This window comes from Mus caroli, chromosome 10 (assembly GCF_900094665.2).
Source record: "Mus caroli chromosome 10, CAROLI_EIJ_v1.1, whole genome shotgun sequence".
NCBI lineage: Eukaryota > Metazoa > Chordata > Mammalia > Rodentia > Muridae > Mus > Mus caroli.
In genome coordinates, this window is record NC_034579.1 from 115,545,453 (window position 1) to 115,556,973 (window position 11,521).

Below are 11,521 nucleotides of genomic sequence, written 5' to 3' on the forward strand. Positions count from 1 at the left end.
CGAGGGTGTCTGTCAGCCGAGGGTGTCTGTCAGCCGAGGGTGTCTGTCAGCCGAGGGTGTCTGTCAGCCGAGGGTGTCTGTCAGCCGAGGGTGTCAGCCGAGGGTGTTGTCTCGTAGGCATACCAGCTTTCAAGTTAATTTTACTGAGTTGACATGACTTGAGTTTTTGTCATGGAGAGGACGGGAGAACAAAGAACACAATGGTGCTACATTCTCACATTTCCCTACCTTAGTGACAACACAAAGGTATCACACAGTGATAACCCTGACAGAGAGGACAGATGTGGAATGTCTTGTAGGACAGCCAAGTTCTCAAGCACCTACCATTCTCAGGCTGGGTCTTCTTCAGTGAGTCGATGAGAGTGCTGACAGCTTTTAGAACAAATATGATTTCTGTCACTTGCTGCCTAAAAAGGATGAGAGATGATTTCCATTAGGATTTTTTAAGATACAACAAATAATTTTTTTCTCCCAAAGTTTGTACAAATAGATATAATTTCAGAAAAATATTGACTACAATAAAATAAAAAGAGGTTAAAATTCTTATAAAAGGCAAACTCATCAAGCTTATAACAATCCACACGTCAGTGCCATGGTCGCTACCTGTCTGTAGTTACCTCACCAAGTCTGATTTGTAGTTAAGCTTACCAAATTATCAGTGGGGCAATTCAATTCCTGAAAACCTGCATTCACAGGGCAGCCCTGCCACTAGCTATAGTTACTTTTGTTTTGTTTTGTTTTGTTTTGTTTTGTTTTGTTGACGCAGGGTTTTTCCTGGGTTATCTTGCTGTCCTGGAACTCGATTTGTAGACCAGGTTAGCCTCAAACTCAGAGATCTGCCTGCCTCTGCCTTCTGAGAGTGGGGATTAAAGGATTCTATAACACATGCTTTAAAACTTCCTACAACATGATGCTTTGTTTTCTGGTTAAAATTAATAGAAATCTGCCAAAGATGAAATGGGAAAGCTCCTTCTAATCCCTGCTCTGTATTTTATACTGCTGCTGAAAGAGCTCTCAGAACTGCAGTGACGCTGGTGTGTTTCTCCTCTCCTTGCTGTACTGTTACGATGACAATCATGAAGCAAGCCAGACATTAATTCTGAGACGGCCAATTAGCGGTATTTAACAATAACCAATAAGCATGTAATGAAGGATGCAAAGATCCCATGGGTTGCTGATACAGATCTGGATCCCACAGGGAGCCTGGCCATCCAGTGTGGCACAGGGCACTACATCAAGCCCACATTCTCCAGGCTGAATTCAAACTTGTAACTGGGGATGACTTTGAATTACTGATTCTCCTGCCTCACTCAGTCTCCTGTCTGCTGAGATGAGAAGCTTCACTAGCAGGCCCTGGTGATGTGGTTTTGGGGACTAAACTGCATCCCCAGACACCAAATGGTCTGTGCAAGCACACTGATGTTGGAATGTCACTTGTAGAAGCACATAATGCTGTGTGTGACACAGAATGAAACAGCTTCATCAGATGACTATAAATCGAGCTGATGACAGAGAGCAGGTAGAGTGGGGAGGCAGCTCAGTGGTTAAGACCGTGGACTGCTCTTGCAGATGATCTGCGCTCGATTCTGAGAACCTACATCCCACGGCTCACACTGCCTACAGCTCTAGCTTCAGGACAGTACACACTCACCCCTGGTTTCTTCAGCCACTTGTACTAATGTCCACATACTAACACATAAATAAAAATGACAAAAATAAAATTTAAAAGAAATATTAAAGAAGCTATTAAATCTTCAACACAATAAATGAAAAAAAAAGATGTTTTCTGAACTAATATTTATGATCTAGTAATACTATCCACTCAAAGCAGCTTTTATCTCTGTACTTTCATGTATATATCAGGAATCAACTTTAATCATGTCCATAATCAAATTACTAGTAAGCTGCCTCAGGATGTTTCGGTATATACGTCTGAAGGCAGAGGCCTATAATTTATGATCTAGAAATTTAAAATTCAAGATTGTAGAGAGTTAATAAGCATTGGTCATTTTTTAAAATGTAATTTTGTGACTTCACTCATCAAATTAGAAAACTGTAAAATAAACTCTAAATGAGTAAAGAATTTTAAAATCTTAAAAACTGAGGGAAAGGCATTCATATCATCCTGGGGAGATCTAACCTGGAACGGACCTGCAGCGAGCAAGCTAGTAAGACACGGGCACGATGAAGCAAGAAGACCACATCCTCTGTCAGATCACTTCCAACTTCAGAAACAAACAAGGGACCATGGCTGATTGGTTTCTACCAGAACCTCGTCATGAGGGGCTCGCTGTCCCCAATTCTTTCCTGACCTGGGGATGTCTGCCCTTTCATACTTACTGTTTCCTTTGACTTACACTCCAGTTTCTACATTAAACAAAACAAAATACACCCCCACACACCCCCACACAGACTTAAACCCCAGTTTCTACATTAAAACGGATATATATATATATATATGTATATGTATACATACATACATACATACATACATATATATATATATATATATATATATATATATATATATCTGTTGTTGAATTCCAGTCTATAGCTCAACTGAGATCAGCCCTGCAGCCCCTGCCACAAATACAAGCTGGATATACAAGAAGGGGTCAGTGTAGGGGCAGGGGCTTTGTTAAACAGATTAGAAAAAACAGATTTAAGACAGGAACAGGTGGGCTGGAGAGATGGCTCAGTGGTTAAAAGCACTGACTGCTCTTCTGAGGTCCTGAGTTCAATTCCCAGCAACCACATGGTGGCTCACAATCATCTATGGTTGTGATGGGATCTGATGCCCTCTTCTGGTGTGTCTGAAGACAGCTACAGTGTACTCATTAAAAAAAAAAAAAAAAAAAAAAAAGACAGGAATAGGTGACAGAAATCAAGAAATGTCAATCAAAAATAACCTAGAAGAAATTAATCTCTTAGTTTCTCTTTATAGAAAAAGATTGTGTTTTCATGCCCAGCCACAGTTCTCATGCAGAAGCCTCTGTCAGAGGATCGACTTTCAGATTCAATATTCTTTAGGTTCGAAAGGTAATATGATACATTTATCACATAGTTTTTTGGTTTGGGTTTTGGTTTTTCGAGACAGGGTTTCTCTGTGTAGATCGGGCTGGCCTCAGAAGTCCGCCTGCCTCTGCCTCCCAAGTGCTGGGATTAAAGGCATGCGACCGCCCAGCTATCACGTAGTTCTTAATCTACAAGAAAGGCCTGGAGCATCATCATCACCATCAAAAGTATTATGTGTCTGCAGCAAAACCTATGAATATTGACTTATGCTGTAGAGAACACATACAGTTACCAATGACCTCAGTTCCATCTAGTTCTCTTAAGAAATCTCTTGGTTTTGAGCAATCTTTGCTACTCATTATGATATCAATGTATTTCCTCCTTAATGAAATGCGTACCTTGGGAGAGGGCATTTTCCACTCAGCCTCTCATCCTCTATGTAGCGATGCAGAACATCCTGCGACCTCTTTAAAAGCACAGAGAGTGCCATTCGTGAGATGTAGCCTTCCTGAGGTGTTGTGACTTTGTTACTGAAGGAAAACTGGAGCAATGTTTCAAAACACATTTTAGAAAATTCTTCTCTCAAACGAATGTCAATCTCTGCTTCTGTAAAATTAGCAATATTTGATTATTAAAAAACGTTAACACGGTGCACATTAATAACGAGCCTAGCAAGCTAGCAATAAAGATATCAATAAGATGAAAGGCACTGATGAACAACCTATTGTTAATAATATTTAGTAAATATCTAGTAAATAACAATTTTTCCTCTAGGAATGTGAAAAGCGAGGCTGCCCATAATCACCATGTTCTTTTTGGTTTTCCTTTGTTTAGAGTGTGTTTGCACATGTGTGCGTGTGCATGTGCATGTGTGTATGTGTGTGCATGCATGTGTGTGCACATGTGCACATGCCACATTATACATGTGGAAGTCAAAAGACAACCTGCAGGAGTCAGTTCTCTCCATGTGCGTTCTAGTGACTGCGCTTAAGGCTTCAGGCTTGGTGGCCAGTATCTATCTGTTGGTCCCAACATTTTTCTCATCTTGTGACAAGGCTATAAAGTGAGTTTTAAGGGCAAGGAATGTCCCCTGGTTGGCAGAATGCTTGCCTAGTGCACACGAGGCTCTGCGTTTGGTTTCTAGGTTCAATCCCCAGTACTACATAAAGTAGACATGGTAGCATGTCGGCAACTCCAGCATGAGAATGAAAAGCTTAAGGTCACTCTAGGCTGCACAGGAAGTTTGGTGCCAGTCATTGAGGTATGCATTTTTGAGGACAGTTTGGGGTATCTGAGATGACACCTTAAACAACAATGACAAAACCCGAACAAACTTCTCAAGAGTTTCATCTAAGTCAAAAGTCACACTTACTGCCTTTTCTGTCTTACTATCTTTTCTCCGTCCCTAGCCACATGTCTTTCAGGAGCATGAGCCTGCTCTGCTCTGGACTAGCTCTTCCTAGTCAACTTCTTTAGCCATAACTGGCCAACGCCATTCTCCCTCAAGTCTCCCAGAACCCTAGCTTCCTGCTTTCTCGGTTTACCCTGCTTCCATGAAGATATTTGGAAGTGGCTTCCTAAGAAGGGATGGAGGAAAATAAATCTTTGTTGTTCTTCTGAGGCTGCCATTACTTTATTGTGGTAGGAGATAAGGCTGGCTCCTAGCTGCTCGAGAGCCATTGTGGGAAGTGGGAACTCTCCTATCCCACCCTGTGTGAGGCAGAAACCCTGGGAACATGACACCCCTTCTGCTAAAGTATGAGAACTACTATTCTATACTCAGACCTGCCCAGCTGTGCCTAGGTACACACCTCCATGGTGAGAACTCTCCATTTCTAGCCACCATGTCAAGTCTTTGAGAAATGTGCAGTTCCTATGAGAACTTGTAGGCCATTTGAAAAGTTGTTGCGGCTGAAAGTGTGACTGATCTTCTTTTTATGGTAAGTATGTGAATATTATGTGATCTGTCTTACTGGGGCCTTTTATCCTTCATTGTTTTGGGCACAGAGTTATCATCTCTAATGTGAGGATATCTTTAGTCTTCAGTAATTCCCTTTTCTATATTTCTGTTCCCTTCTGGAAGATGCAGTTATCAGAGGTACCTGATAAACACCTCTGACTAATTTTCTTTCTTTCTGATCTTAGTTTAGCACAAATTTCCCCACTGGTTTCTGCTCTATGTTCTTGGTCACTCCTGTGGTTTGAGCAACAGTCTCTGGCACTTGAACACTGCACACTCCACAGGCAGAAGTACTGTTGGGGACTCTTAGGAGGCGTGGCCTCAGTGAGGAGGTGTCACTAGGGGTGGGCTTTGAGGTTTCAGAGCCACACCCGACTCCCAGCACACACATGTTCTCTCTCTCAGTTGGCTCCCCTCTAACCCTTGATTTCACTCTCAGTCTCCAGCCTGGGGTTGAGTTGTTCTCAGCTCACTGCTCCACTGCTGTGCCTGCCCGCACCACACTTTCCCCTGGTAGTCTCTTTCACCCCTCTGGAAGAAACTCTTTCTTTTATTTACTTCTTTCTTTTGGCCTTTGCCCTGAGAGTCTGTGAAGTTTGGCCATCAGGTCATGCTAAAGATCCAAGAACCAAGTGATCCTAGGAACTTGCTTAGCATGGGATGTCTTTCTGTGTGTGTTTACAGAAAACTCAAAGGTAAAGCTGAGACAACATGTTCTTTATGCAGTCCTTGGAGTGTGTGTGAGTACCTGCCTTCCTTTCAGTGTTGGTGTGCTCACACCACACACGGTAGGCAGGGCTACCTGGACTTGGTACACTTCACACCATACTTGGTAGGTGGGGCTATCAGAAAACCTGATCATTCAGCCCTTGGAATATTTGTACCTAATTTTAATTGTACTCTATTAGAATATCTACCATTTTAAATGTAAGTATTACATAAAAAATAAGCCCACTTAATTATTTTTCTCTGAAATTCCCATGCTGTGCAGGTCAGTTTTTTGAAATGCTGGGGCGAGTGGAAAAAAAAACTCCACAAAACCCTTGGCTTGTGAAGTAAGCAGCAAGAGAGCCATCTAGTGGTCAAACTGTATAAATGGTCAGGGTAGCTCTAGTAAAGGTTGGGACTAAGGATAGAAAATAACCTGCAAAAATAAAAATGTATGACCTCACAGAAAAAAACCCATTGTGTCATAGTTACTTCTGAGATCTGAATACATGTTTTAATAACCAGAAATTATAACAAAATTTAGACATATTAGAGGGCATAATGAATGGAGTGTGTTCTTTCTCATGACCAAGTTTTTTCAATCCCACACACTCCTTTCTCTAATACTGTGGTATGTATCCTCAGAAATGTTTCCAAGAATGAGATGCCTCTCTAGCACAGTGTGGTACATAGTAGGCACTCACTGTTTGCTCCGTTAAGAAATGTTAAGAAACTTTTTCCCTACTAAAACCAACATTGTAAGTGGCAGAATATTTTTTTTTCTATACTATACTCTTTACAATAATCCATGACTTCAAAAATCTAGTAAATTCTGTCACCATGCGTAATTCATCCGACTGCAGAAGTCCCATGTGATTCACTTAATCAGAGCTTACGTATATGAGCACACCTCCATTTCCCCGTATAACCCTCACACTCTACTTCCCACTCCGAAGCATGACTTACACATGTAACTGTCCTCGGGCTGTGAGCGGCCCCGAGTCACGCACCTGTGAATGAGCACGGCTGAGAGTGGATGGAGCCCTTGTTGAGCATGGTCATCATCTGACCCACGAACGCTTTAGGAATGAGGTTGGCGTACGGGAGGATTTCCGCACTGATGAGCTGAACAACCTACAGCAAAGGAGAGAGAGCCAAATCTACTCTTCCCTGGGAAGAGATGGCCGATTCAAATGAGATTTTCTAGAGTAAAAGCTAAATTTTACTTTTTGAAAAAGTAACGAACCTTCTCTGATCGAAGTAACGTTTTACTGTTACTACAACATGACCACTAGCCTGCCTCTTCATCCATCTTACCTATAAGGAGAGTCAACACTAAGGTTTACTGTGCTACAGTTTGAACATAATGTTGATCTTCACCCAACCACAAATATATAGGAAAATGCTCAGCCATATATGAGACTCACCCACGCTTAAATATCCAAAATTAATGTTAAACTTATTTTCCATAACCAGAAATTATGAACTATGAGAAATTAAAGTCATACTCATTTTTGTAGCATACCGTGTCCTAACATAGAGTTTATTTTATCCTCTAAAGGAAAAAAGAGCTTACATGAGGCTTAAACAGCAATGGCACAGAGGCGAGACTTTGACAATAGCTACACTTTCAAGTCTACACGGGAAAATAATGTATTTGATTTATGTAAACATTCAGCTACCTCAAAGATAACAGATCCAACCTCCTTCTCCAACCAAAGCTTCACAGCTAAAACCCCTCAAGGCTGGCAAGATGGCTCAGCAGGTACTGAACCCATGTAAAAGTGGAAGGTTCCACAAAGCTGTCCTCTGACCCACATATAGGTATATACAGACACACACACACACAGACACACACACACAGACACACACATGTGACCTTCCCTACTAACATTAAAATCTTTACATTCCATTTATCATCCTCAAATACAGTATAAAACACAGGAAAAATTTTCTAAGCTTGCTTACTTCAACATCAATACTTTCATTTCTTTGAAATTCTTGAATAGAGAGATTATCTGGAGGTATGCTAAAAAGAAAAAAAGAAAGACTTGATTTCATTTCCTGGACAAACTGGAGATAAACAGTATTCAATGATAAAATATTAGCTCTTCCTGCTCGGGCTGAGACATTATGGCTCACTTAAAAGAAGCCGCTGTTAAATTACAGTACTTACTGTAAATGATCTGTTAGAATACTCGGAGCGATCTTGAGCTGAACATCTGTAAAACTAAACTTCTCCCGGTAGAATGTATGAATAAGAAAGGCATCGCCACAACTAAAATCACCACTGAGAGGACATCTGATTTTATTTATGCTATCTGATAGTGACATAAAAGACCCTCAATCAAGCCCATTATTATTTTGTAAGACAATACATTAAATTATTTAGAGTAAATATTAGAGAACATTCATAAAGAAAAGGCCTAATTTAATTTTCTAAAGCAAAGTTATTACAGCAAGAACAGATAAGTCAATAGTTCTGAGAGAATCAAGGTGGAGTCTAGACTTTCTGATTCATGGATAGTAAGATAATCACAAATGTGTAGGATATTGAAGTATTAACTGTTTAAGAACAGCTTAAGTATTAAGTGTTGCTGGAATCAGCCAGTGTTTGTAAGAGCTTTGTCTGCATTACTCTCATGTGTCCTCACTGCAGCCCCAAGAACTAAGCAGTATCATCCTAGTCAACAGAAGAGAAGACCAAAGCTGTGCATGCCTAAGAACGCATCTGCAAGCAATCCCCAGTAAGTGCAAGGCTTCAATAGGAACCTTTGTTATCTGACATCTAAGTCTATATAATTTTCTTTTATGTTATATGTATAAAATAGCATCAATGCATTTAGTTTAGAGGTGTAGTATACATATACCTACAGCTAGATGGCCAGCAGGCCTTGTTTTATTTGTACACTTTAAATGTAAAAATATACTGAGCACCAGGTCCCCTGCATCAAGCACTAGTCTTCCCACCACAGTGACAAAGTACCCAAGACACAGACACATCTTCCAGTCGTGTGTGCAGCACAGCAGTCAGTGACTGTCAATGGAGAAAGAGTAAGACCCACATCTGAACAGGTGTAGACATAGTCTCCCATCTCCTTAAAGGCTCTTGCTCCATTTTAGACCAATGAGCTGACCTTTTAGTAAAGAGAAAGTCTTCAAGCGTGCTGGCTAACTCTGGCCACATGCTGTCAAATTTCCCAGAGGAAGCATGCTGTCGGGCAACAGGCAGTCCGATGGACAGGACTTTGAGGAGAGAAGCTACCGCCAGTTTCCACGTGCTTTCAGAAGGGCATGAATACTTCAAACTGAGAGGAACCCTGAGGGTCTGGAGACAAAGTTCAGTTTGGTTAAAATCCACACAGCGACATTCAAAACTAAATGTCAGGTAAATCCATGAAAGCACAGCATAAAGATTTTCACTGAAAGACAGTCAAGAAAGACTGACGCTCCTGGACAGACACACTTCGTATTGTTTGGAATTGAGAACTAGACCCAGGGCCTTCTGTATGCCAAGAATGACCAGTACCACTGAGCTAACCTCAGCTCTAAGAGCAGCACGTGTGTGTTTTTAATTGGACAGAATCTTACTAATGTAGTTCAGGCTGTACTCAAATCACTATCCTCCTGTCTCAGCCTCCCAAGTACTGGGTAACATCTGTGCTGCAACCATAAGCTCTACCACGGCCTCATCTAAGCATGAGTCATTAACTACTTCTTTGAACCTCAGTTCTCTTTCTTTAAAATCACAATAAGGATACTATTACAAAGAGTTTGAACAAACTGTCCTGCTGCGGCTCTCCCAGCAGAAAGCATAGCCCCTAAAGGTCTCCTGTCTGCCCAAAAGAGGCCAATGCTGCCTATGTGTTCCCAGTGGCCAGGGGAGAGGGAACAACCTGAGATACTTTCATGTTTGAGAACTAAAATTCATTGAGTTTTACACTTTACTCAAATGTTTCAATGTACTTTTTCTAATACTGCAATAAATTACTTATGCAAGAATATGAAACCTAGAAAAGGAGTTTAGCTTTAGACTTGTCCTAAAAAAAAAAAAAAAAAAAAAAAGGAAAGTGAAGAAATAAGGAGAAACCTAGTGAACAAATGTTTAATCTTTAAAGAGAAACCCAAACGTGGTGCTCTGCATATGGCCTCTGGAGACAAGTCTTCATCAACAGTTAAGCCGACTCCACACTCCCTCTGAGTACCTGAGTTCTGAGCTCCCATGAGACTTGAGGACTCTTTTAAGGACTATATCACATCGACCTTGCCAGGCTAGAGGTAGAATTCAGCAGAAAAGCATTTCCTGGCATTTTAGAGGCTCTGGGTTCAAGCCCTACTACTGAGGTACCCTCCCTCCACTCCAAAACATCCCATATAATAAAAAATGTGCTTGCCAAATACAATCCATGTATTTGAAGTCACTATAAATAACAAATGTTCTATTCATTTATCCCAATATACTGCCTAGAGAGATTTCAATAATCTTATAATACCATATAAAATTATAGAGATAAAAAGGTACATTACCTTAATAATATTCTGGAGGACTTTCTCATTCACCACTGCTTTATGACAAGCCGTTTTCTGATACAAATCCACAACTACTTCTAAAGATCTTTCAGCAAACGGTACATAATTCAAGGCTACCCATTCCGCCTAGAAAGTAATATTTTCACATGCAGTTAGAGGGGAAGGGACTGAAGGAAATGATACTGTTTTTGAGAAGGAAGCTCTTTTTCCTTACAAGTTCAGGCCTTGGTTCTAGATCAGATCACATTACATGCAAAGTTTTCAAAAAAACAAATGCACTTCATAAAAAAGAATTCTCATTCAGACAAAAGTTCCAACTACTGGGAAAGCACAGAGAGCACTCTATGAAGACTGGGAAGATGCACTGTGTTGGCAGCAGGTTAGGACAGGTTTAGGAAATTTAACTCACCGGTGCAAATAGTTGGATCTATTGGGATTCCATTGTGATGCAAGACAAATAGAATGAGAAAAATTAATACACATTAGAACTACTTTTCGGACTCTATAAATTATAACTCTCATGTTGAGTGAAGAAAGTCAGCAGTGCGTGCGTTCAAAAATCTACTCTTGTTATAAATAAGCCAAAGGTATAATCTGCCAGCTAAGGTGATGGGATGTATGTAAAATCCAACTAAATTTCACACCAGCAATGGACAACTTGTTTAGTACACACAGATTTCTTCATCTTGCATTGTAGATATCTGCTTAAAGGTAAGATCAGGCCTAGGGGTTTACACCCAATTTGTAGAGTGGGGCTGCAAAGAGAAAGGGTGGAAAGGAGCTCTCGCTTCTGAAGAAACAAGGGAGCGGCAGGGCGGCCTCTGAGAAGGACCCTCTGGAGAGAGAGATGTCTCGGGTAACACTTGTGCTCTGTAAGGGACACCTGAGCATGGAGGAGCGCTTCCTTAGGTAACCACAGTCTATCTCCACTGGAACTCATCTAGAACTTACTACAGAACAGACACAGTTTGTGAGCTACCTGGTTGTACTTGGCATTTGCAATGTGCTTTGTTTCCAGCTGTCCATACTGTGGAGGTTTACAGGAAAACTCTACGAACGCCAGCAACTGGTCAAATATAGCCGGGTACATGATCTGCATGTTTTCTGGTCCAACGCAGATGGCCTGGGAAGCAAAGTGTGAACATTAGGATGCATTCCGCCCTGTGGGTGCTGCACATCCTCCCTGTGGTGCTGCACATCCTCCCTGTGGGTGCTGCACATCCTCCCTGTGGTGCTGCACATCCTCCCTGTGGTGCTGCACATCCTCCCTGTGGTGCTGCACATCCGCCCTGTGGGTGCTGCACATCC

At 41.3% G+C, this 11,521-nt stretch overlaps 1 protein-coding gene across 7 annotated transcripts in view; it reads right to left on the reverse strand.

Annotated features, from left to right (window-relative positions):
- The window catches only part of Mon2 (MON2 homolog, regulator of endosome-to-Golgi trafficking), an 80,431-nt gene that overhangs the window by 3,059 nt on the left and 65,851 nt on the right, over window positions 1–11,521 (reverse strand). For 4 of the 7 annotated variants that reach the window (XM_029482362.1, XM_029482364.1, XM_029482363.1 and 1 more), the window contains 8 exons: window positions 11,193–11,336; window positions 10,623–10,640; window positions 10,211–10,339; window positions 8,821–9,011; window positions 7,652–7,712; window positions 6,694–6,817; window positions 3,414–3,621; window positions 325–407 (listed from right to left, as the gene is read on the reverse strand). In XM_029482362.1, the coding sequence (XP_029338222.1) occupies window positions 325–407; window positions 3,414–3,621; window positions 6,694–6,817; window positions 7,652–7,712; window positions 8,821–9,011; window positions 10,211–10,339; window positions 10,623–10,640; window positions 11,193–11,336 (958 nt within the window). The remainder of the gene's footprint in view (window positions 1–324; window positions 408–3,413; window positions 3,622–6,693; window positions 6,818–7,651; window positions 7,713–8,820; window positions 9,012–10,210; window positions 10,340–10,622; window positions 10,641–11,192; window positions 11,337–11,521) is intronic. The other 3 variants (XM_021173736.1, XM_021173735.1, XM_029482365.1) reach the window with 1 other exon arrangement.